Here is a 24,839-nt window from a genome sequence, read left to right on the forward strand (position 1 = left end):
TCATTGGTGGACATACATACAGGCGGGCCCGGGAGATGCTTGCATGGTTGCTTCTGCGTGATGCTTGTTGACGCTGATGGGGTCACTTTGGAGATTTGCTCCGCGTACCGGCGTCTGCGTTGGAAACTTGGGTCTTTCTTGGGGATCTGGTCCCGTTGAGTGCTTTACCCGGCAATCACTTGCAATCAGCACTTGTCGGGTTGGAAGCCCAATTCGACCGTGAGTAAGGGTAGAGCAGGGGCCACCTCGAGAGGGTACAATTACACCTCGACGGTCCACCTAACCTCCGGTTGGAATCTCCCTTCTACTCCTTACGCAGAATCAATCAATACAGCGATATTGATACTTCCTCACCCCCAGAACCAACTTCCCTGTGATAGGGATACCAACAGCACTGCACGCAAGGGCGGTAACATTACATTTGATGAAACTCTTGGGTTCGCTTGAACCAAAAGTAGCCTGATGAAAAGGGAGGAGAAGCGCCCGCCACTGTCGAATCACAAGACTCTGCCACACCTTAGATATTTACCGAGTCCCGAGTCTATGGTATATCTGTAGCTGTATGAGGTACTTGATCGGATCACGGATGACGGTGTGACGGTAAGTTGTCGACCTCTTCGGCGTCCGGCCAGATGTGATCCAATCTGAGAGCTATCCCGACCTCAAAAAGAAGTTAAGCCATGTGGTATCGAATCTATGAGCCCAATGACCAGGTTCGTCGCGCAAGGGGCTCCTCTGAGTAGGCCGCTCACAAACTGGCAGGCGACTCAAGTGTGTCCAATGGACGTGATCCTGCTAAGATCTTGTCTCAGGAGTAGGAGGTACAACAACAGTAAGCATAGTTGTTCGGCAAGCGTGGCCCCAACGCGAAGAAGAGTCCATTCTGTGATATGGGTTGTTGTTGGTGGTGGTCTGTAAGGCGGGGTTGCCAAGACTCTTGTGTGTACAATGGGATGGATTGCCGCAGCTAACAACCTAGTCTGGTGCTGGATGTTTATTAATGCCAAGAGTCAAACTCGCCCCAAAAGCTCTTGTTAGAAAATTGCCAGGGGAACTTAGCCCCGCACACCATTCTTTTGGACGATGTTTTTCCATCATTCCTATGGCTGCATGGCAGTCTTGCGAGGAAAAGGAATCCACCGATCCAATTGTTGTTCAGAACGGACTCTCCTCAAAAGTATCATCGGAAGCAGACGCCATCCACCGGCCCCACCGCGACCGAGACCAGGGACACATGTTATGTTCTCCGGGAGTCTGTTTGACCATGTCTAACCTTATCTAGTACCCATGTTGCCATCAGTGTTCTGCCAGCACGTTTGGCGGCTGTCATCTGAAGTTTTGAGGCAGCCCTCACCTACCCTTGCCGCTTTTTCATTATTGCTTAGAATCCTAACAACCTCCTTTCGAGGTCATTGGACCAACATTTACGCTTCCCACGTGCCCAGCCCTTGGGACCTGCCTGTTGCTTTTTCCTCCCTTCAGGGGCTGCTTGGGATTATCTCCCGCTTTTCCCCCATTAGACTCCGTTTCTGAGGCTATGCTGGAGGATGTCAATCCGGCTTCTCTCCGAAGCGCACAGGCAACCGGGAGAATCGTCCTCTTTCCGTCGCCTTGTGGGCGTTGGGAATGGACATCTTGTCCACCTCACCGTATTATGGTATCCATTTCACCTGAAATTCTCAGACTGTCAACGGATGCTCCGTCAGTATTGGCATTCTCGAGACTGGAGAACATCGCAATCACGCAGCTCTTGGTATTCCCATCAAACACTCACTTGGCGCTTCCAACTGAACTTATTCCCGATGAATCTCCCAGCCCCGTCTACTGTGACACGGCTTAACATTCCACATCAGGGAAAGGGTGCGACTGCTTCCTTTACACACCGGACTTCCTACTTTCCATATGCCCCGCAATCTCCATGCGCAGACCCAAGGATATTTGAGACTATTACCTGCATATGGCTTAGGGCGAAGTCTTCGGCCAGCACTGTTGACATCGTACCCATTTCAGGACTGAACAGACCCTCCCATTAGCATCGTCCACATATCATTGGCAAACGAAGTCATCCAATTAAGCTCATCCAATCAAGCTCATCCGGGCTGCCTCTTTCGAATGTGGTTCTTCCTTACCCCCTCTTTGCGACTAGATGAATACAGGTATCAACGGGCCCGCGGCTGCCATGCTTTCGTCACCTAGGCAGCCGTGCTTGGAAAACCAAGTGAGAGGTGCCGAAGGGCAAAAGGCGCATTTTGACTCTCGGGGGTTCCCCACGTTTGTTTGCCGCTAGAGAGAAAAACTTCCTAGCTTGACGCGAGTGAAAACTGATACCACGGAGTTTGGCAGAAAAAGTCGGATGCTGTCCATGTTCGTCATCAGTTGACTCCAAGCGCCCGTTTTGCGACGACCTTTCATACTGGGTCTGCAATTGTGTAAAGCTAGATTCCAGGCCGACATCTCAGGTTTCGTCAAACAACTACGCTACCTCGCCGCAGGACAAACCTTCGAATTTGAATGCCCATCCTGGTATGCCTGGTAATCTATTCCGTCTGAAGACTTCACAAATTATGTGGTGCGATCCTGAGGAGAAAGGTTAGGGCCGAATTTCACTCATCCCTCGTTGAACCCTGCCGCCAAGCTTCCCGCGATACCACGGCCATGGAGACCAAAGTCTTGGCAAATCTCAAAATTCTGATTCAACCAGGCGGCGAGCGCTCACTGCAGCAATGCCACCAATTTTTTCTCAATGCTTCCATTGTCCATCACCCTTTTGATCCTTTGCTAGGTCTGCCAATTTCCGTGGAAATCAAGAATCTAGCGGAACCCGGACCAAAGCTCACTCGTGAGTCGTTCCTCTTCCGTGGTATTCTACAGGAGTTTTGCGATCACGATCCGCAGCCCACAAACTCGGACTCGGCCTTCAATAACGAGACCGAAGGTACCGACTCGACCATGACCGGCTATGAAAGAGCTAGGACCCGAAATGCGAGCCGACTAAAAGTCGGCTCAGAAAAGGGAATCGCTCGCCGTGATACCGACGGTACCGTTGCATCGTCAGTCCACATGACAAACATGTTCAATTTATCCTTAATGACTTCTCAGTCGAGGTGTCCCAGTATTTAGTCCACTGCCTGGGATTTCCCTTCCAATTGGATCTTCATCCGATCTGAACTCTATCGCTTGTCACTGCCTCTTTCTTGGTGCGCCGTTTATTTACGTCCGCGGCACTTTACCAAGTCATTTTAACTCCTCTGGGATCACCCCCTTGGCCAAGTGTTTCATGTTTTCCCTCCGCCCGTAACTCCAAGTCAGCGGAAAGTGCATTGCTCGGCAAAACTTCAGGTGAGCGCTGTCACTTCGTGACGGAGCTGGGGAGGGAGACATGACCATTCTAGGACCCTTGTCTATATTACTCAAGAGAATACCCCAATATCACCACGGCTTTGAAAGTGGTTAACTGGATGAACCATAATGCCTTCACTAAGAACCTTAAGATGAAAAAGCGTCCTGCGCGTCATCCCATCCCGGCCAATCATACTTAATATTACCTGAAGAAGCTGTTCTGTCAGAAGTTAGATCGAAACCGCGTCCCGCTCGTGAGATAGTTGCTCACGCGACCCTAAGAACATGGATAAAATTTGCAGCCATGACTTCGAATCGACACAGTCAATTCCAATCAACTTTCAATCGGCAATGTACGGAGTACTTAGAGGGACAATGTATTGACCCTGCAGGGCTACACAGGGGTCCTCGGTTCCTATTGCAACATTACAAAGGCCATCTTGATAGTTTATGGATCCTCGGTCACGACTCCACCGCTATTCGCCGCGGACCGCGGCAAGATCTTCTAGATCACGGATCATCAAGTGCTCCTACAACATTGGATGCATGGGATGATTTAAGTGTGCCTTCGTGAAGCCATGTGTAACCTTGTGCATGGCCATCAGTTGATCCGGTGTTGCCAAGAACATCCGAAATAGCCTCCTACCCGATGCCTATTGACTACCCCTTGGGTAGGGAAATGGGGCTTTTCCCTTGAGGCCGGAGGGTCTCTTTTTGGCCATTTGAAGCATTGTCGAGATTTTCAAAGAAATGACAATGCTTCAGTGGCATTGGTCCAGGGGAGCGATTTTGGCCTGAAGACTCGCATACTGACAACCAGTAACTCTAATATTGGAGAACTTTAGATGGCAATGAGAGTTCAATGATTCTGAAGCCAAATTCTTTCATTATTTACTCTGCACCAACAGCAGACCTAAGAATTGCCAAATTCATCCGCTTCATCCGATTGAAAACTACCTCCCACGTGACAATGCAATCTTAACAGGCATCTTCAAGCCTGTCTAGACTATCAGGTTGCTCGTACAATCTTGCAGAACTAGGCATGAGAAAATATCAGCTTCTTTATTCAGTTTCCATGTCTGGAATGACGGGAAGCTTGCAATACACTGTGAAAGAACGAACAGTCGTGGTTTTCCCACTGTCGGAACCAACAAGCCCTCCGACTCCAAATCCCGATATCAGATAAGTCTCAAATGTTGATAGACTTCACTCGGACGCGTAGCTTTACTATGTTCTTGGTTCTCTTTGTCGAACCCATGGTCAAAATGACTAAGTGCCCAGTAGCAATCGTCCCAGGGAAGAAAGCGGAGAGGAACATAGGAACATCGCATCATAGCTCAGCCTACGGCGCCCATCACCGATCCTGGGCCCAGCTCTCAATACGAGCGAATAGGTGAATCTGGAGATGAAGCCCAGTTTGTAATGGTATCGAACTCAAACTCATTGAATCTGCTCACTTCAGAAGCCTAGATCCCAATATGGGCACCATCGTATTTACAGACCGTCGTCGGCTTTGGCCGAAGCCACCCCGCCTGAACCCCTGGCTCCGAGGAACCGACGAAGCGGATAGACCCGCATATCATGGGAGGGGTCTTTTGTAGCTTCGCAAGCCGCGACTCATGCGTTGAATAGGAAGCATGGGGTTACGTTTACGGCGAGCTGCATTATCTGAACTATGTTCTAGGCCTTTAGCATGAGTCGCGTGTCTAACAACTCTGCCGAGAGAAGTCATCGACGGCTTTCGCTCCCGCCGTCAGATTCTTGAGTATTGGTAAGCACTAGAGAGCCATCTCAGTTGGTGGAAAGGGAACGTTGATGTGCCTTGTAGTGCAACAACATTACGTTGATTCAAGTTGGCCAATTTGGACACACGAACTAAAATGAAATCCTTGGCTTCCCACAGATAGGTAAGAAGACTTACAGCTATTGACTTCTATTCCCTAGCATTCGCAGATCGGCAGCGTGGTGGTCTCGTCATGGTGTGTGATGAGGGAAAGTACGAGTACAGACAAAGATGTTTTTGATACATCGTCACCACTTTACTATGAGAAAGCCTCCAGCTTTCGGGAATAGGTCGGCGTGGAGGGCTCATCTTTGGATCTATTTACGATATCAGGTATCGTATCTAGAAGAGATATCGGTAAACTGTGTTCGTAAGCTCTGGGTGAAGGAGTTTGAGTAGCTGTTGAGAGAATTCAATTTCATATGCTATGCTTTTCAGCCAAGCTAGAGCTTCAACCTCTTGAAATCTTCGAAAGTGATCTCAATAGCCTACGAATATCATACGACTTCAAGTCCTTAGTGAAACAGGATTTAGGTGCTGTCAACATGGTTGTTTTTTCCTGACTAAATCACCTTCCCTTGTTACAAATATACATAATTCCTCCCGCGTCTCCGGGATCTTTTGTAATGGGTACTGGAAACGGCAAGAACCATGTTTTCCAACATATTGAAATTCATCTGAACTTGCTCATCTGACTCTGATCGAACTTCTCAGCAAGCAGAAACACACTGGACAAAGGCGCAAGATCAAGAGCGTAAGAAGTGCTGAACGCAGTGGAACTTTTCTCAAAGTCGCACTCGTCCACAGCCACGTGTAATGCTCGGGAGATGTTTCTGTAAAGCGTGGCTTGTTGGATACAGGCACTTTGCAGCGAATGCCTTGGTGACTCATTCACTACTTAGCAAGGAAGTCAGCGCATATAGAGTTGAGAATACCAGAAGAATTGGGTACTAATTTTTACCACCAAAGTCATTGTTCCATAGCATCCCTATCTAAGCATCTTCTCAAGTCTAAACAACATTTAAGAGCACGAATGGATCAAGAGCCTTTAGAATAGGAGCTCATGGTAACAACTGCTCCTCTGGCAGCTATGTCATTAGTGCGTGACAAATCTGGCCTACTGTCAAAGTCTTGAGCCCCTTGACTCATTCCTATAGAAAATGTAATTGCTTCACTGCTTTACCGAAATCAGATATAGATGTCGCTTTGAGTAAGACAGCAGATGCTTCCAAGCTCCTTCATCACATCTTACCACAGCATTATACATCATTCAAGCGTCTGAAGTGGACCATCCCGGAGCCAGAGCGAGCGTATCGAACTGTAAATATAGTATTGAAGCCTTGCAAAAGCGCGTTTCAGACGCTCACATCAAGCATGCTTGATAAACGATAGTCTTTCTTAAATGGACTCTTATTTCAAGTGAATAGTATGTCTATCTTGTTTGATGTTGAATTCACTAACTTCAACTTCTTCACGTAGAGCCCTAAAAATCGATCTCAGCAACTAAGGCTAATCTACACGTAGAGTCTCGAAGCGTCGCATCCCAGGACCCCTAAGTTGTAACCCGAATCGCATCTTTCTCTTCCACACATGATTAATGAATCAACCTGTTCAGAGTCTATCAACAAACCTATCTATACCCACAAGGTCAACAGAAGGCCAAGCTTATACAAAGAGAAACTATATATACCTAGCATACATCCTATATAGTTCCACATTTGAGTGAGCTTTCAAGTCCAGAACCATCTACTTAACCCGTTCCTACACAACTGACCTGATGTCAACGCTAGATGTGCATTCTCAAACCCCAATCCACGTAATCGTGAGTGCCTTATACGTCCTCCAGGTCCCATCTTAGGCCCCCTTCCCAATGACCCTCTCAAAGTACTTTGCCTAAGGTAACATGCCAGGCAACTAACAATGCTCCTCAACAGCCCCGACGCTAAGAGAGGGGGAAATGGGAAGAGGCGGGGAGTGTTTTGCGTAAACAGCTTCCTCGCCCCAAGGACTCGGCAATCGGACTCGGTTCTCTCAAGCTTCGATCTTGGCAGATGGAGGCTGGCTCAGCTGGGAATGACGGAGTCACGGAGTCAAGCCTGGATTCTGCATTCTAGGAAGAGGTTACAACAAAGACGAGCGACATCAAAGCTCCGCTCCAGAACCACAAGCCCTCGATCGATACATCGGGTTCCAGACCAGAGGTTTTCTCCCGGGGGCTAAAGACTTCAGTGGATATACCGGAGCCGTCAACGAAGATCGTTCCTCAGCTCCGTGACTCCATGGGGTTTGTGAGATGGTGCGGCGATATCCACGTTCCTGAAGATCCTTTTCTCGCAAGAGGCGGAGCCGCGGAGGGCCTTGGTGGAAAACACGACCAAGTAATGTTGGGAACCAATCACTATCGGACAACACAACCTCGAACCGAAATACCATGTTCCCATTTTTTACACCTGGGCCCCCAGCAACACCACCAATAAAGGAGATGTCCAATAAGCCCTTGGACAGCGGGCTGATTTGGCTGCTCGGGTACGCACACAAGTCTGAAAAAACCGCCACTTGCGTAGTTGGCGTCGAGAAACGCTACCAGTTGTGGGGTTTGGGAACAGACACGACTCACACGAGTACCTACACCACAGATGAGAAATGAATTAGCCGGGGTGGGACGGCGTCAAGGAAACAACACGTCGCAGTCGCTTTCCTTTAACGATCGAGATTGTAGGAGAAATTGACGCATATTCAACTGGGATTTCTCCACAGACGCGTCGACAACAACGTTGATGAGGGGTGATGATGAACACTCGATACAGACGGCGTCAACCGCGAACAAAGAAGACCTTGCCGCCGCTTTCTGTAGTTTGTCCCAACACTATCAGAGCATCACTGAGCGCGACTGTGTCCTGTTTGTCTTCCAAACGGCCCGAATCATTCACATGGTATACAGGTCTTAGGTCTTCTAGTAGGTACCTATCCGCAAGAACCCCTAAACCCCCCTCTCAAAATCTTGGTTCGCGATGAGATCTAATCGCTCAAACAGTTAAACCCAAGGGGGTAAAACTTCGGACAGGGACAGATGGGGTCGTTTCTCTTCGCCGGGCAGAGAAAAAAACATAAAAACCAGCAGAAAAGTAAATGCGTAATAAGTCCTCGTCAAGAAAACCTCCACAGCAAGGCCGGCGCCGTTTCGGGCTATGCGGATCACCCGGCTTCCGACGCTAGTCGCTTTCCCCGGCGAAGATCCTCATCTCGGGCGGGTCGGCGAGCGAGAAGGAAAAAAAGGAGGAAGAGAGAAGTGGGGCGCCCACCCGCAGCCGTTGTTTTGGCTTGGCCGTTGCTCCGTAGCCTGGTTATGTTTTGTATGGATAGATCTTCCTTGAGTCTTTGACGTCGTAGTCCCGCTGTTTCCACACTTGGCGGTTGCAAACTTTTTTTTCTTTCATCCACTGGCTGGGTGTTTCGCCATGGAAGACGAGAACGAAAACGAGGTAAAGGTAATCTTTGGAGTGAATCTTGGTATCGACTCCTCGCATTGCGGGTTCGTCTACTTCTAGATTTCGAATAGTCTATCCTTCCAACGATGAGGGGGCGTGTACTGGAAGTCCATGAATCGTGTAAAGCAAATAGATCTAACTGTTGAAACCCGCGCTAATCATAGGGAGGGGAAAGGGACAAGCGATGGTGAAGTGTCAAAGCAAGGCTGATCAAAGAACATGGTATTACGCTTGATATACGACAAACATCCGCTCCGAGGCGAGATACAATTCTAGCTCTACATCAGGAGGCCTCACAACTCGGCACTCCGGTCCGTTAGCGGTCTATTCCGCGCCAGCACCTGATCCACAAGCTCCTTGCCGGGGAAATCGATAATGACGATACCCGTCTTCCCGCTATCCCCCCGGTCCGCCGTCGCAGCGAGCCAGTCGCCGGTACGGTCGTTGATGCCGGCCACCGTCCGGTTGAGGTTCCCCGCCGCCGCCTCGATGGGCAGCACGCCGACGCTGGCGCTCAGGTGCGCGAGGTAGAGCACGCGGTTGGCGTGCGGCTTGGCGGTGGCGGCGCGGCGGAGGGCGTTCTCGACGGCCTCCCACTTCATGTAGAGGTGCTCGACGCTGGGGATGATCCAGAGGTCCTCCAGGACCATGTCGGCCGACTCCCAGATGACGCCATAAGGACTCTCGGGGCCCTTGGAGGGGAAGTTTTGGAGCAGGAAGATCTTGCCGCGGAGGGCGCCGAGGGTCGGGTAGGGTTTGCGCGGGTTGTGTTTGCGGAAGTGGGATTTGGCGCCGGGGGATGTGGCGGTGGAGTTGTGCAGGTAGTAGTTGAAGGCGTCCTCAAAGGTCATGCTGTTGTTGCCGAGGGGCCTGCCCTCCTCCTTGAGACGCATGACGATGGTCTCGCTGGAATGGTCGTCGAGGAAGTCAAAGAGGGTGAGGAGGACTTCTGTGTAGGAGTGGCCCGTGTACATGGAGGCGTGATAGATCTCTATGGAGTCGTTGACCAGGCGGCCCCGGATATCGAGGTACCGCATGCCGGCGTGCAGTTGGGCTGAGAGGTTGTGGTTCTGGCACTGGAAGACCTGGTTGGTCAGGTCGTATGTGAGTGTGTCGTGGGTGCCCGGGATGGAGAGCGAGGTGAGGTTCGCCTCGTCCGGGATGGCCTTCATCCATTCGGCATGGTCGGCCTTGTCGACGTCGAAGGAGTAGTGCGATTCATAGCCGCGGTAGCAGTGGTTCTTGGACTTGACGAAGCAGGGGGCCAGTGAGAGCAGGACGGAGAAGAGGGCCGAGACGAGGAGGAAGAAGGAGAGGACGTAGAGGAGGGGCATGCAGTGGAAACGCATCTTTGGAGGCTACGCCGCGGTCTATTAACCGCGGGTGTAGGAGAGTGGGTGATACGGGCACGCGTAAGTGAGTGAGTGAGTGATACACACACTCGTTTGAAGTGAGTGAGTGGGTGAGCGGGTGAGTGAGGTCGTACTGAGATGCAGAGGCGCGGACGCGGGGTGTGGGATCCGAGAGGTCCGCGATGCACGGATGAGGCTCCTCTCTCGGGTGAGACGCGGATGACGGAGCTCCTCGCACCTTGTTTGGCTCGCTCGCGGTGCGGTGCTCTGCAGGTCTCCGGCACGGAGAGGGGACCCCCGCAATGTTCGGCAGTAAGTCTTGTTGGAGCCGTTGAAGAAGGGGATATCAAATAAAGGGGGATACGCCTAAGACTCGGTTCTTTGAAATGACGTCCAATTAGGTACACGAGAAGAAGAAATGATGTACAAACAACAAAACCGAATCTCCCGCACTTACTTCTCCCACACACACTTCAGAGAAAGAGAAGGTTCAGGAGGGCAAAGGGCGCGGACATGTGAGGTTCAGATGCTTTTACTGTCGAGGGAGAATGAGAAGTCGAGAGTGAGAATGAGCCTCAGAGCTAGCCGAACGTCACGTCACTGGTTTCCCCCGTTGGAAGTCCGCGCCGTGGCTCATCTTTGGGGGCCCACGTGCGCCGCATGAAAATGAATCGAAGACCGCACCAAAGTTGTTCCGGAAGTGCCTTCGCCTCCGGGCGGGACGCGGGCGGCTCAAAGCGCTCCACCATATTTTTGCGGGTTGTCCCTGAGATTATAGGGGTCATCCTGACATTGAGGGAAGCATATTGAGAAGAGGTTGAAACTTGAAGTAAGTCTTTTGAGTCCATCATGAAGATTACGGCATCGTGTACGACTGTGCCAAGTACAGATGCTAGTACCCATAGGTACGGACATCATATCTCAAAGCCGCTAGCTAGTCGACAGGCGATAAGACCAAGGGATCAGCACATAACGTCCACTGCCCAGGGGCCTACAGGTCACGGCGGTGCATCCGTACAGGCACAGACAGGCCTCTGCCCCGCGTGCGGCATCGGCGGGAACAGCACGCGGCCGATCCTGGCCCGGTCACCGCCGAAACAACGACAGCTCGGCCCGCCAACCAATCCTCAAGTAGGCCTCGGAAAGAAAGACCTTAATTCGGCTCATGATATTGCGGTTTGCTTGCTTTGCCGTCTCTTGTGCTGTCATCGCTCCTTCTGAACCTCGAGAGTATTCCATAGTCCACGAGACTACATGTATTCATCTATCCGGAACTCGAGGAGGTCACACAATGGACAAGGGAAATGTGAAACCCACGCACGGGAACATGCGGTGAGTCGGGCGTGTGACATCACACAAGATGAACAAGAAACAAGGCAAAAGCAGGTTGTTGGAAAACTTGCAAACGCAGCCAGCCGGTATGCCGGCACCCCGGCTGGATGGTCACTGGTCGCGCATGCTGTACTTCTCTCCCCCCACGTTTGTGATAGGCAGGTGGTTGGGACTTGGGACTGTTGGTGGAAGCATATGACTGTCCCCGCGATGCATATCAGCTCTTTCGGCCGGTATGGTACGGAGTACACTGTATTTTCTTCGACCGCAAGATCAGTTTGTGAATGCCGATCGCTGACATGTTTTACCTGGAGGTGTCTCGCGCTATCACGGCTTCATGGTACTCCTGACACTGGGCCCATTTGAGTCCTGCTGCCGCCGCCGCAACCGCCGCCGCCCGACTTGAGTTTCACGCATGAATGATCGATTACAAAAACAACAACCTTTCCAACCTCTCTGTTTTCATCACTGAACCGACCGCATCCCCCGCACGCACGCAGGAAACCCAGTGTTCCAAAAGGCCCTGTCCTGTCAACGCACATATCCGCCGCCTGGCCCCCACCAAGCTCAAAGTCTCTCTCTCTCTCTCCACCGAAAGCGGGCAGTCATCTGCGACTATGCGGACGCGTACATGACGTGACCCGCCGCCTTGTGCTGTCAAAAGATCTGTTGCGTTTTGTTTATTCAATAGAGGTCTGTCGGCATGCCTAGATAACTGTTTGTAAGAAAGATAGACGCGACTCTCTTGACAAGTCTCGATGTTGCTGCAGTGTATCGCGCAGTGGCTGGATGGCGGGGTACGCATGAGGTGGCAACTAGAATAGAGCCCGCTCTCGTAGCATTTCCAGTCAACTCAAACTCAAAGTGACCATGGCGCGATGATATGGCCCCATCGTTGAGACAATGACATCTCACAGTTTTTGATGTCTCCGCCAAAGCGTGCACAGGATAGTGCTTGACGTCAAAATGGCAGCCAGCCAGTGGTCAACATCCAGAGGGTTACAGTTGTGCGGCTGAAAAGCAACTGAAAATAGCTCAACTCTACTATATCAGGAAGCCTTCTCGCCCCCGCTTGAGCGATATCACACTCATAGTTTTGGCAATGTGCCAATGAGTATGATTGGAGGCTCAACCACATCGCCTTGAGACGAAACGAAGGGAAGCGTGGGATAAGCTATTTGCCAATTCTTATTGGATTGTTTGGCGGTCGCAATTTTGACAGTAACGGTTCCACTGCCACCTTGTAAGTTGGCGATACGAGTCTTTCTTCGACACTGACAGGTTATATCGATTTCAGAAAACGCCTTTGCCCTGATAGTCTGTGTGACTGCTATGTAACCGTGATAAATTCTAGGTTTATAGTGATGAGGTTGGATGCTGACAAAGACGGTTGCCTTCCGCCACCTCTAGATATCCCAGTCGAGCATGGCAACTCCATCATGACAGGTTGAAGCTGGGCATCCGAATCATAAAGCAACAACTGGATAAACGGGCTAACACTTCTCTGTTGCCACCTGCCATCAGCACGGCAGAACGTGCCGCGAAGAGGCCCCCCTCCTATAGTCCCAGGACCAGTGGACCACAAGTCAAGCACGTCAACAGCCGCCGTCCCCGTCCCCCGTCCAGCTTCAAGGTTTACGGGATTGAAGTCTGCCTCGCCCTCAAGGCCCGGCATCACGTATCTGGGTCCGTGTTCGCGGCCTGCATCACTAGTTCCCCGTGAATAGGAGGGGATGTTGTAGTCAAACTAGTGCGGCACACGAACCGGATGAAGAGCGGTTCCCATCTTTTGATGATGGGGACGGTGTGAAATGGAAGTGGAGTGAGAGCGAGAAGTATTCGACTATTCGTCGACAACTGGAGAAGAGGCTCCCGAAATCGCCGCCGCTGTTCACTCCGTATTTCTCTTTCCTCAGGGGCCCAGCGAACTCGTCCTGCCTAGACAGAAAGAACCATGTGAGCCTGCGATATTCCCGAGAAACATCTGGCAGCCGAGGGACTTTTGCCGCCCGCGGAAACAATGAAAAGATGAGATGACCCTGGCGAACCGCCGTATGGTAGGTATCCCCCTCCCCCAAAAAGACTTCCCAATTGCCGCCCGACGGCTTCATGTGATCCGTACGAAGAAAGTCGCGCCTCGTATCACCCCAATCTTTTCGCAACAAACCCTACAATCCCTTTCGTATGCAGGCGTCGCGCTGCATACCACCCACCATCAAAGTGTGCAACCACCAGTGTGCCTTCCCACCCACCTCCGGAGAAGGGGAACCGCTCATCGTTCACATTATTAAAGACTATTCGCCAATCGCGCGCAGAGGTCCCTGCGATTTCGACAACAAGAGCCTCCAAGAAAGACCGTCCCCCCCCCCCCCCCCCTCCTCCTTTACATGCAGTACATACACCAGCGTCTCGCTTGGCGGGGCCAAGGCCAAGAGGTGACCAACAGCCGGGACACTGAGACTCCGGGTCTGTTAGTGCGAACGAGTCTGCGATCTCCTTCGCGGTGCCGCCATGGTTTCAATATTTGTAGATAGAGAGATGGTGATACCGTGAGCGGGAGACGTGGGCACGCTGGGATTAGGGGGGTTTCCTGGTGAATGCTTGCTTGGCTGGGCTGGGCTGGGCTGGGCTGGTTAGGGACCCTCCAAAGCTTAAAGGATTGAACAGATTCTCCGTAGACGAGAACAACGACCTTGTTCCTTGTTACGGAGGAAACGCCGCGCCTATCGGGCCTTTGGAAACCGAATCTTGTTTCTTTGCTGCCATCGGTCGATAACAGGTAGGTCCTTGTCAACTTTGCTGCGGTAAGCAGCATGTTCGCTGCCGCTTTCCCCCCCCGCCGCTGCCGACTCCACATCCATTGGAGATGGCTGAATTGACTTTTTGGTTTTATTTTTATTTTTTGAGATCCTTCCCTGGGCCGTGGGCGGATGGTTTTCCCTGCGGAAGCGATTCGGCCTGCTTGAGATGACAACTCCGTCCGTGATCGAAGGGTTTAATTGTTTAGCAAAGTGCACAACACACAGGAAGCAATATAGCAACTCAGGCCTTGCGTCAAAAAGGGAAGCCAGGAGCAAGAACATCTGGCAATCGACCCCGCGGAGTTGCGTCCCCGTGCATACGCCTGTGTAATAGGCCTGGTGAGGAGAGAGAAAACCAGCCCCCGGATCCGGCGCCGCGTTCGCGCATACGTTCTCGCGGCACGAGGCCCGATTCGTGCCGAAATGGCGTGGCCTCTATGGCAGGATTGGTCCCCTCTTTCTTTCGGGAGGGTTTTGTTTATCAGATGCAGATGCAGATGCAAACCATGAGGTTGGTGATACGAAGTCGATGCTCGTCATGTGGTGGTGAGGTGAATTCATGCCTGCGCTTAGTCATAGGATGTCAGGCTAACATGATGTTGGCATGAGCACACTGCCCGCATGGCGTGCCCGACTGTCAATGTCATGTTGCGATGCAGGTGAACCTTGTCGGAATCTATTGTAGGGCAGGCTGGGCAGCTGAGATATCATATGAGTGAGTATCTCGTCGAGGGTCGGCGTCATTCGTGAATGGATCCCGGTCTCGATCGGAAGCTTCAGGCGGACGTGAACTTGAAAGTTTTCGGCGTTCCGGGGTGGGATGGATGGGCGACGGGGAATATCGTGGCACCCGTTCTATCGTTCCCCAGCCATCCGGCCTTTTCTTCTGTACCGTGTACGGAGTAGAAGAGTACCGAGTCGAAGGGAGTGTTTATTTCTCCGGAACCCCCCAAAACAGATGCACCAAAACTGCTTGTGGCGGGGTTCTGGGAAACAAGTGCCGCAATATTCTGCTCTTTGCTCGGGTGGCGCACCTGGAATGATGTTTCGAGATTACCATGGTACTAGAAGTTAAAACTTAGAAGCTTGCCCACCAACCCCCCTGCGGCTTCGGTTGTCTGGATGCATGCGACCATTGCCACGAGCGTTGCCGAATGGGGGTTTAGAACCTCCCAACATGCCCATGGTAATGGACTCACCAGGTTCTCTTCAGTCTTCACCACGTTGGTACTGGTAGAAGCCGCGGTACCGAGCATTTCGTCCGGTGTTTCTTTCTTTGCGACGGACGATAGCTTCGATTTGTCGTACATGGGATGCAAAGAAACTGGAATGACAAGCGTCTGTATCCAAGGCAGAATGCCTCGGAGGGTAGTAGTGGCAGACTCGCTGCACAGAAAGCGGCCAAAGAGCCAAAGCAGCATGACCAAGTCGGTAAAGCACTGCCGCATGTGTTTGGCGCCGGTGCTTCTGTCCTGAGAAGGGGAAGGCTCGACGATGCTCACAAATCAAAATCAATGGTTTCCAAAGGGCAATAGGGGGCATACCCCTTTGCAGCAAGAGGGCAAGGTACGGTAGTCAGGGAGAGCGTTGAGGGTGTAACCTGATGCGGCGGCTCAAGCCATGAGGGGCTTTTTCAATGGTAGCGGCAACGCTAGAACGCATTTCGTCGCGGTGCTATGCTGTTATCAGCGCGCCAGGCGAGTACGCGTATGGTGAATTTGAATAGGTGTGTTTATCGGGTGTGAGTGCGGGCGGGAACGTGGGACAGCAACAGTTCCATGACGAGAACAACGACGGACACGACCCGGCTGCTGAACTGTCTCTGCAGATGATGAATGTGACCTAGTATCTGGTAGACTGGTGTACTCCGTACTCCGTAGATGAATCATGGACGTGAGCCGAGACCACCATCAACGACCTAGTGAGGTAAAGTATCATATAGTAGACATGTTATTAATGCCGTTTGCGCCCCCGAAACTACCGGCGGCCCCGGCCATGGTGTTCCTGCCCTCGTATAGAGTGACTGCGTGACTGCAAGCAACATGGGGAATGGCTCGCGAGAAGAGACTGAGAGCCAACTCGTGACCGGGGAATGAGCAGGACCTCAACGCCGGATGAGGATAAGACAAGCAGACGGTAGCAACCGGCCAGCGGGAAGGATGCGAGAAGAAGCGAATGCTGATGAAGTGAACTCCGACCATAGACCTGGTGTCATTAGTATGATATGAGTACAAGTGACATGAGGCATTCTCGGAGCAGCAACAATGGCCCCAAAGACCGAGAATCAAGATCAGACAGACGAAACGTGGCCGCCCTGCACGCAAGAACAAGGAAAAGGTGAGATATCCGCAAAGCAAATGTCAATGTGGAGGTTCCTGTCTGATGGTGGATGCATTCACGACTCAGACATTTCTTGGGAACAATCAACAGAGTGGGTGGAATAAGATAAGCAACAAGATTGAAGGGGTTGATTTAAACGTCAAGAGGTCCAACCACGTTGAGGCTTCGGGATTCCCCGAAGCCGCGGGAATTAGACTGCACTCAAGGCTCAAACGTGACGCTGCAGCGCGTATTTCCGACATCGTATGCATCAAGGTATTGTGTGTGTTGTTCTGTGTTGCCTCACTCGAGGCGGATCGAGTATCCAATCACCCATCCCTCACCGATTGAATGAGCGAATGAGTGAGAACAATGGCGGGCGGTAAAGCAAAAAAAAAAAAAAAGGATGTTCCAAAGTTGGCAGTGTAAATTGGATCCGTGGAGGCGCCCACCCTTGCTTGTGTCTGGTGTTTTAGCGACGAGATCATCGCTGTGGGGGGAGAACTCTGTCGCTGTTCCAGCGCTTGGCTTCAGCTGGTGTTGCGCCGGGAGTTTTGGGTTATTTGGAGCTGGAGGTTTTTGGGGAAGGGGAAAGGGAGAGGTTTTGGGTTAGAGACAGAGACAACCGCTGAAGGCAGCTGAGAAGATGTCGGGCTGCAGCAAGGAATGCAGGCATCATGCCTCTTGGGTAAACATGTCTACGGATACCTAGTTTATGTTGCCAGGCACGGCACAAGCGGCCAGAGAGACATGTATGATGTATCCATCCGTATCGCTGTTTTTTTATGTTGTTTTTGTGCCAGATCCACCTATCATCAAGCAGAGAAACGAAAGAAGGCAAGCGCTTGCTGGTCTGTGCTTTATGGAGCTTGATAGTGGAGAGTGATGACATTCAACATGGGCTCAGGGGGACAGGGGTGTGCTAAGAGCAGGGGGAGAGGAGCAGGGGGTTCTTGGAGGTGCATCTTGGGAGTGACAGATCATCCGTCACCCATTCGAGTCTCTCACTCAAGTCCGAGACTCTTCGATGGAGGAAGAAAGATGAATGACAGACTGTTCATCGTGGACAACGACAAGAAAGAGGGAGTTGGCGGCGGTAATAAACGTTTGGCTGCCGCCGCGATGCCTGCCGCTTAGACAGCATTGATGGGATTGACAGACTCTCAGTCATTTCGACACGGCCGCGGAAGGAACGCAAGATTGAGATTGACGGACGCCGCGTCTGCTCATCCACTCACACAACCGCATCGTTGGTTCGTTATCGGGCACTTCTGTCGGTCCGTCCGCACGCTGCGTTTGATTTGGATGTTCGTCGAGACCCCTGCAAGCTCGAATACTGTGCGCTACGCACGAAGCCACAGCCAGTCTAAGCTACATCAGGTCGAGCTCGGGATGGATGCACCGGGCGCGCGCGAAGCGGGACTCCTTGGGCTGTTCTGCTGTGACTGGGATGTCGTGTCGACCTCGGTGGGGGGTTTATGAATTTGGCATCTCTCTCACTGATTGTCCGTCAGATGGAGATGAGTGCGTCTCTACGGTACCCCCATGCTCCCTTTACGACTACCTACTAGACCATCTTTAATAAGCGGTTTTATATATAACTATATATATAGGAAATATAAATAATCTAATTATGCCCTAATTTTATAACGTGGTTTACCAGTCAGCCGCGCATATCAGTCAGCCGCGCATTTTCTTATTGTATACTAAATTGCATATTTACCTAATTTCTTTAAATAATAACTAATTAGAAAGATTTCAGTATCTTCATACTTAGAATATTTACTAAAATTCTATAACTTATACTTGATTAGTACTATAAGAGTTACGTACTTAAGGAGTTACATGGTAATAAGAGGCTCAATGTTACGCCTGCCGCAACTTGTCACTATGAGCGCGTAGCCACATAACGCAGAACAAGGGAAAATGATGCGGAGTCATCATTATCGAAGCTTTTGCTTTGTGCCACAGTTGGTTGCCTTGACCTGCTCGTAACACTCAACCGAAGTACGTATCTACTGAGATACAACGCTTTGTACGCACGTACAGCCTGTACGTTAATACGCTTTACATATACATGTTAAAGCGCCAACAGGCACATATGCCCGTATAAACTTAATGCTCGAACTTAAGCATCACATGTGATTACATATAATTACATGTGATATTTATATTATATATAGACTACACTTTCTCACCATAACATAGACTAAGAGGTTATAGGTAGGCAAAAAGGGAAAAGGTAAATAAGTTGAGATACGAGTTGGGATAATCAGAGAATCGATTGTATTGATGATTATTCTATGATATGGTGGGAAAGTGTAGTCTATATATAATACAAATATCACATGTAATCATATGTAATCACATGTAATCACATGTAATCACATGTAATCACATGTGGTGCTTAAGTCCGAGCATTTATTATTAAGTTTATACGGGCATATGTGCCTGTCGGCGCTTTAACATGTATATGTAAAGCATATTTACGTTCGGGCTGTACGTGCGTACAAAGCGTTGTATCTGAGTAGATACGTACTTCGGTTGAGTGTTACGAGAAGGTCAAGGCAACCAACTGTGGCACAAAGCAAAAGCTTCGATAATGATGACTCCGCATCATTTTCCTTGTTCTGCGTTATGTGGCTACGCTCTCACAGTGACAAGTTGCGGCGGGCGTAGTATTGAGCCTCTTATTACCATGTAACTTCTTAAGTACGTAACTCTTATAGTACTAATCAAGTATAAGTTTTAGAGTTTTAGTAAATATTCTAAGTCATAGAATAATCATCAATACAATTAATTCTCTGATTATCCCAACTCGTACTTCAACTTATTTATCTTTTCTCTTTTTGCCTACCTCTAACCTCTTAGTCTTTTAAATATTAAATCTTTGGGGTATATAAATTAAATATTAAGAACAAATATAAAAAAGCTCAGCTAAATAACAAGTTAATAGATCTAATAGTCATACATAATTAAAATAACAATAAAAGCGTGTTTTTTATTAATTTATTAATTTACTCTTATATAAGTTAACTTATAAAATAATTAACTTTATTATTCATTAATATAAAATTAAGATTAAAGCGAATTACCCTGGCTAGCCCGTAAAATAATAAAGCCGCTGACTAGAGATAGTCTAATAGATAGGCGCAAAGGGAGCATGGGGGTGCCGTAGAGACGCACTCGATAGAGATAATTAATCCCCCTGCCGTAGGGCAGTTTAGAGAGTCAGGGAAACCAGGTCCAAGTTGGCGAGGACGGCGAAGGGTCGGCGAGCATCATATGGGCAAGGCGAGAGTACCGTAGTCCCTTCTTATTGACTTCTATTCGCACTTTGCCTCCTCGTTGCGTAAGTTGTGGTGTCGTGAGGAAATGCTTGTTATGCAATTCGACACAAGTGGCATAGTCGGTATATCGCTCTCTGTATCTTTGTTAGCTCGCGGCTTTCACAAGACAGGCAGGAGGCGCAATTGCTCCTATCCCAATGGCAGGGCTCATGGCCGGACGGCCGTCCACTGATCCGGATTGGATGCGAATGCAACGGTGAAGTTACAACGTCGTTACACACATACTTGGGTACCATGTGCGTGTGTGCCAGTGTGGTGATGGTCTTTGATATTTCTTCTGGCGTCTCTTAGTATCCGTAGCTTTAGGTGTTATGGGGGGCACGCGTCCACGTATCAAGGCGGCTGTGGTTTGTCGCTGAGCATGTTCCATCGACCGCCACCATCGCCGAGTTTGTCTCTGGCGGGCCATTCGCAAGCTTGCACGCGGGCGTAGCGCACAACATGCGAGAGGATGATCCACTGGGTCATGCTGTTGGGTTCTCAGCTGTCGTGTTCCACTCTGATACTCCGTTCTTGGAGAGAAAGACATTGCCATTGGCACACCCAATCGGATGAAGAATGGGATGGCCTCTCTTTTTTGGGTGCAATTGAGATGGAAATGGGAGCGGAAGTAAGAGAAACACACAGAGAGGAGAGAGAGAACGTGATCGAGGTGAGCTGAGGTGAGTGTGTGGTGGACAGTGGACTATGGACTTTGGAAGCAAGAGCCACCCCCGTCCTGGTTCCTTCCTGGTCCTGGTCACAATCAAATGGGGTCGTATACTTCCTGCCTGGTCCTGGTTGATGGCCCCGCTTCAGTCACGTCAAATCCACCTTTTTCTCTATCCTTCTGCAAGTTCCAACCACCCGCCCATCGGGCTTTCCAAAGTTGCAACTTGCTGGTGCTGGTGGCAGGTGCTTCCAGTGTCTGCGTGCGTCGTTGTTGGCTTTTGGTGGTCGTTGCTCGGCTCGTGCTCGCCTCATTCGTCTTGCAGGCAGTTGCCATCTCCATCCCAACTTCCCAAGAAATCCACACCATCACCGTCTCGTCCCTAGCGTCTAATCCCTTTCCCCCCTCGTCCTCCTCGGATTTCCCAATTGTGCCATTCTAAATTTCTACTGATACTCCCCATGCCAATTCATGATCATCCACGGTATCCGTAGTCACCGTGACACCCCCCCAATCCCTAGGTACCTTTTTCTCGCTCCCAGAAAACAACCCGCAGCCGTGACCTGGCTTCTGCCTCTTTACCTGTAACTCGTCTTCCTTGATCCACCTTCTTTTTCGATATTGGAATCTTTTCTCTTTCTCTCTTCTTCCTTGCCTGTTCTTAAGCCTACGGTGTGCCTGCCTAGCTAGACTCCATTCGTTTTCCTCGGCTTTTTTGTCATTATCGTCAACTGATTCATTCTCCTCCGTACGGAGTATTCCCAGTGTTCCCACCGCTCTCCGCCTCCGCCTTCGCACCTTTGTCTCTGTTGGTGAACTTGGTGAAGCCAGCATCCCCCGGCAAAAGCGAAAGAGAGACACAAATCTCTCTGTGTTCGTACCTATTCGTACAGAGAGGGAATACACCACCACCACCACCACCACAATCGCTTCGCTGCAGCTCTTGCCTGCACCCAGTCTCTCGTTTCCCTTCCCGGCCCTTGCTTGCTTGGGTCTTGGGTCTTATTCCTAGCTCCTGTTGCTGCTAGCCTGCTGCATTTACCCTGCTGCCGATGCCGTTGTAGCTGCAGATACCAGTTAATACCTTACAAATTGCATTCTGCGTGCTGCTGCTGCTCGGCACCAACCACCAATTCCACCTCACTCGCTTGTCCACTTTCTTCCCTGGCCTTGCCTCCTTCCCTTCGCTTCCCTCCTCTTGGCGCCTGCTTCTTTTCTACCCGGGGCTGCCTGGCCATCACCACTTCTCCAACATCACCCTCACTTCACCTTTTTCCGCCACACCTTCTCCTCCTTCCCTCCTCCTTGTCCCCTCCCCCAACCGGACCGCGACCAGATCCCAAGGTCGACAACCTCCTGGACGACAAGACAGCATCAGCCCTGACTGATTGACAGACCCTGCGCATCCTTTACCCTCAGGCCACACCTTAATCGAGGAAAGAAGGACGCTGTTCATTATTAAAAGAAGGAGGACCATAATTATACTCGGACTCTTGCGCACCCGGTCGTCTCGTTGCTCTTGTCTCAAAAGGTCCCCAATTCTTATCCTCAATCATCACGCTAGTTGTCTCTAGGGGCAATCATCTCAGTCACTGGTCGGTGCTTGGCTACTCTCGGCTGCCAGTAATTATTCGCCGCGTTCACTTGGGCTTTCACATCCGAACCCTTTCGCCCTCTTTTCCCATCCACACTTGGCGCCAACAAATCTTGTACCAAACGCCACGGCCCGGCCTGCTTACCTTCTTATCCTCTTTTTTCTCACTCTCCCGGCTTCAACTTCGTTCGAGTCGGCACGTTCTTTGCGGCTTTCTCGCTCCCAGCTCCAAGCAAGAAGAATCGATCCCCGAGATTTGGACCAGCTGTAGACGAAAGTCAAGGTCCTCGTCGACGACTCCTGCGGTCTCCCGCTTGCCTGCGTGGTCGTGTAGGACAGGCACAGCATCTTACCTTTGGGAGCACCTTTTAACCTTTCCTCCCGCCGCCCACCGACCGATCCAGACGTCAGATGTCAGCCCCGTGAGCGTCTGACTATAGCAAGTGTGAGTCCAGAGTCCTGAGAAACCCAGCCATTGGCCCCGAGGTTATGTTGTGAACCTAAAACTACCTCTACCCCCTCAATCTTGAATGTTTATGCTGACCGAAAATCTCTCAGTACAATCGTCCACGGAGACGTAGCTATCATGACTTTCACCGAACGAACGACGAGATGCTTGGGCATCTTCGCCTTGGCGCTATCATCATGGGCGACGATGGCACAGGCTGCGCCAGAACCCGAAATCCTCATGCCTCGACAATTGACGCAGAACCTCTGCTCTAATACGAACACGGCCTCCATGAGCGCAAGTATGTTGTAACCTCACAAGGAGACATGATATGGCAGCACTGCCCGAGGCTTTCAACATCCTCGACCAGCGCTGTTTTTCGTTTCCACTACCTAGCCGTACACAATAGCTAATTTATCTCTCTAGACCTCAGCACGTGGCAGACGAATGGACTTTGCACCGACTTCTGTCGAGACAAGAACTATGCCTTTGCCATTGTCCAGTGGCAATCCTGTTGGTGCTCTGATGTCGCGCCGGCCGCGTCCAGCGAAGCTGGAGTCAGCGACAAATGCAACGACATCTGCCCCGGCTACGATATTGAGCACTGCGGCTCGAGGCCCAACTACTACGGATACCTGACGCTGGCAAAGACTCCTACCAGCACTGCCGGCAGCGGAGGTGACAGCTCGTCATCGTCCAAGGCAGCGGCCAGCACTACCGCACAACAAGTGAGTACACTCCCCTTCGCCATGTATCGTGAATTGCATGCGTGATTCTGCGTGATCTCCACCCACTACACGATCCCGATCCTCATCCCCAGACTCCGTCGTCTCACCTCCACCACGTGTGATGCCTTGGCTTAATCGTCTGGAAACCAGGCATCCCCGGCCCCGCCTGCAACAACCGTACAAATCATCACACAAGTAAAAACTGAGACAATTCAGAACACAGTCACGCCCGACCCGGAAACGACGACGACGTCAACAACAACTGTATGCTCTCAAAAGTCCCAACAACATGCCGTGCCCGTAAACCTGCATTTGATAAATGAGGGGGTGTGTCACTGGCACGAGCAAACGCTGACTGGAATTCTAGACTTCGAGTAGTAGCAAACCGAGATCGACGGTTCAAACGGTGACAGCCGATGGAACCGTGAGAACCATCTTCGTCACGCCGACTGCGACGGGGACCGAAGGAGCCACAGGGGCTCCCGAACTGACGCCCGGGAACCAATCATCGTCAAATGGACCCAGCACCGGTGCTGTTGTTGGAATCGTGGTCGGTGTTATTGCCGCGGTCGTGGCCATTGCAGGACTGGGACTCTTCTTGTTATTCAGACGTCGGAGACAACAACAAAACGAGAATGACAAGTACGACGAGCCCAGCCACCGGGGTAGTTCCGCCGGCATGACCGGCTCGCCACGAAACCCCGAAATGGTTGTTACCGTCGATGGAGGACGATGGGATCCCGACGCCTCAAGCGACCATCGCCGAAGCCGCCTTCTCGCTCACGACCCTCGCCTGGACCCTCTCCCGAGAGGTCTCTACGTGCACAACAAGAGTGCAGAGAGTATTAACACCCTACGCGACGACCAAGATTACTCCCGCAAGGTTCACCAGCCGGTTTTGCGGGCGACCAACCCGGATCCTGACACTTGATGAAAGTCGATGGAACAATCGGGCGGACCAAGACGACGAGATGTCATGCACTCGTTTACGACGTACACGAATTCGGTCCAGGTACCAATTTTCGGTATTCGCATTGCGTTTTTGAGATACCAGGACGGCGTTTCCATTCATTTCACGACTCTGCATAGAAGGATCCTGGATTGGGGGCCCTCGCGGCAACACCGGGTGTGATAAGGTCGACCAGTTAAGATCGACATCCGCCGCAGTACATTATGAGCATCAGGCCACCGAGCACGAACACGAACACATCACATGGGCAACACGAACGCAGGGGACGACGGCTGCCATAATTTCGATTCTGTATCTCCTCCTTTCAACTGGTGGTTTGGGCGTCGACGACAGCCCACAGGCGAAGCCCAAAATCGGCGGGTTATCGTTACTAGGCCGAGCCCAGTGATCATAGACGAAGAGCCCTGCTTTCCCGGTACGAGAGTCGAGGTACGACTCTTAGCCCCTCAGGATATAATGATGGCGGCATTTGTACATACACGAGCGGGCCATGAGCCAACAGCGAGACGACTCAGAAGTCGACAACGGTTGGATGGGCGAGATTGGTTACAAATGGTAGCGGTTTTGGCACCATTCCTCTTTCCAATGGGCACACACTTATGGGTGACGATGCATCCATGACACGTAATAGAGTGAACCGGGACTGCGGATGTTGCACGAAGCTGGTCGAGCTGAGCCCAAGATGG

At 51.0% G+C, this 24,839-nt stretch overlaps 4 protein-coding genes across 4 annotated transcripts; 1 reads left to right on the forward strand and 3 right to left on the reverse strand.

The window, feature by feature from the left end:
• Positions 1-8,703: 8,703 nt before the first annotated feature.
• BDP81DRAFT_44619 (phosphatidylinositol-specific phospholipase C) lies at positions 8,704-10,212 on the reverse strand. Its single transcript, XM_060592037.1, has one exon. The coding sequence runs from the start codon at positions 9,957-9,959 to the stop codon at positions 8,904-8,906; it is 1,056 nt and encodes a 351-aa protein (XP_060443660.1). The 5' UTR covers positions 9,960-10,212; the 3' UTR covers positions 8,704-8,903.
• Positions 10,213-14,871: 4,659 nt separating this feature from the next.
• Positions 14,872-15,543, reverse strand: BDP81DRAFT_450817 (uncharacterized protein; the record flags this gene model as incomplete). Its single annotated transcript, XM_060592574.1, has 2 exons — positions 14,872-15,129; positions 15,295-15,543. The coding sequence occupies 2 exons, from the start codon at positions 15,541-15,543 to the stop codon at positions 14,872-14,874; spliced, it is 507 nt and encodes a 168-aa protein (XP_060443661.1).
• Positions 15,544-20,744: 5,201 nt separating this feature from the next.
• BDP81DRAFT_44660 (uncharacterized protein) lies at positions 20,745-21,449 on the reverse strand. The gene has a single exon (XM_060592082.1). It carries the CDS (start codon positions 21,245-21,247, stop codon positions 20,852-20,854), a length of 396 nt encoding a protein of 131 aa, XP_060443662.1. The 5' UTR covers positions 21,248-21,449; the 3' UTR covers positions 20,745-20,851.
• Positions 21,450-22,185: 736 nt separating this feature from the next.
• On the forward strand, positions 22,186-24,255 carry BDP81DRAFT_44681 (uncharacterized protein). Its single transcript, XM_060592106.1, has 5 exons — positions 22,186-22,452; positions 22,566-22,756; positions 22,882-23,183; positions 23,334-23,447; positions 23,551-24,255. Exons 2-5 carry the CDS (start codon positions 22,594-22,596, stop codon positions 24,112-24,114), a joined length of 1,143 nt encoding a protein of 380 aa, XP_060443663.1. The 5' UTR covers positions 22,186-22,452; positions 22,566-22,593; the 3' UTR covers positions 24,115-24,255.
• The last annotated feature ends 584 nt before the right edge of the window (positions 24,256-24,839 follow it).

Source organism: Colletotrichum phormii (genome assembly GCF_030913505.1).
Source record: "Colletotrichum phormii strain CBS 102054 chromosome Unknown BDP81scaffold_13, whole genome shotgun sequence".
In the NCBI taxonomy this organism is placed as follows: domain Eukaryota; kingdom Fungi; phylum Ascomycota; class Sordariomycetes; order Glomerellales; family Glomerellaceae; genus Colletotrichum; species Colletotrichum phormii.

What these genes read in the sequence shown, in the direction of transcription:
- BDP81DRAFT_44619 (XM_060592037.1), bottom strand. Translation starts at nt 9,959, where the DNA reads ATGCGTTTCCACTGCATGCCCCTCCTCTACGTCCTCTCCTTCTTCCTC.
- BDP81DRAFT_44660 (XM_060592082.1), bottom strand. Translation starts at nt 21,247, where the DNA reads ATGCTGGCTTCACCAAGTTCACCAACAGAGACAAAGGTGCGAAGGCGG.
- BDP81DRAFT_44681 (XM_060592106.1), top strand. Translation starts at nt 22,594, where the DNA reads ATGACTTTCACCGAACGAACGACGAGATGCTTGGGCATCTTCGCCTTG. An exon ending in CACGGCCTCCATGAGCGCAA is followed by an intron (nt 22,757 to 22,881) that starts GTATGTTGTAAC and finishes TTATCTCTCTAG; the next exon opens with ACCTCAGCACGTGGCAGACG. An exon ending in CGACGACGTCAACAACAACT is followed by an intron (nt 23,448 to 23,550) that starts GTATGCTCTCAA and finishes CTGGAATTCTAG; the next exon opens with ACTTCGAGTAGTAGCAAACC.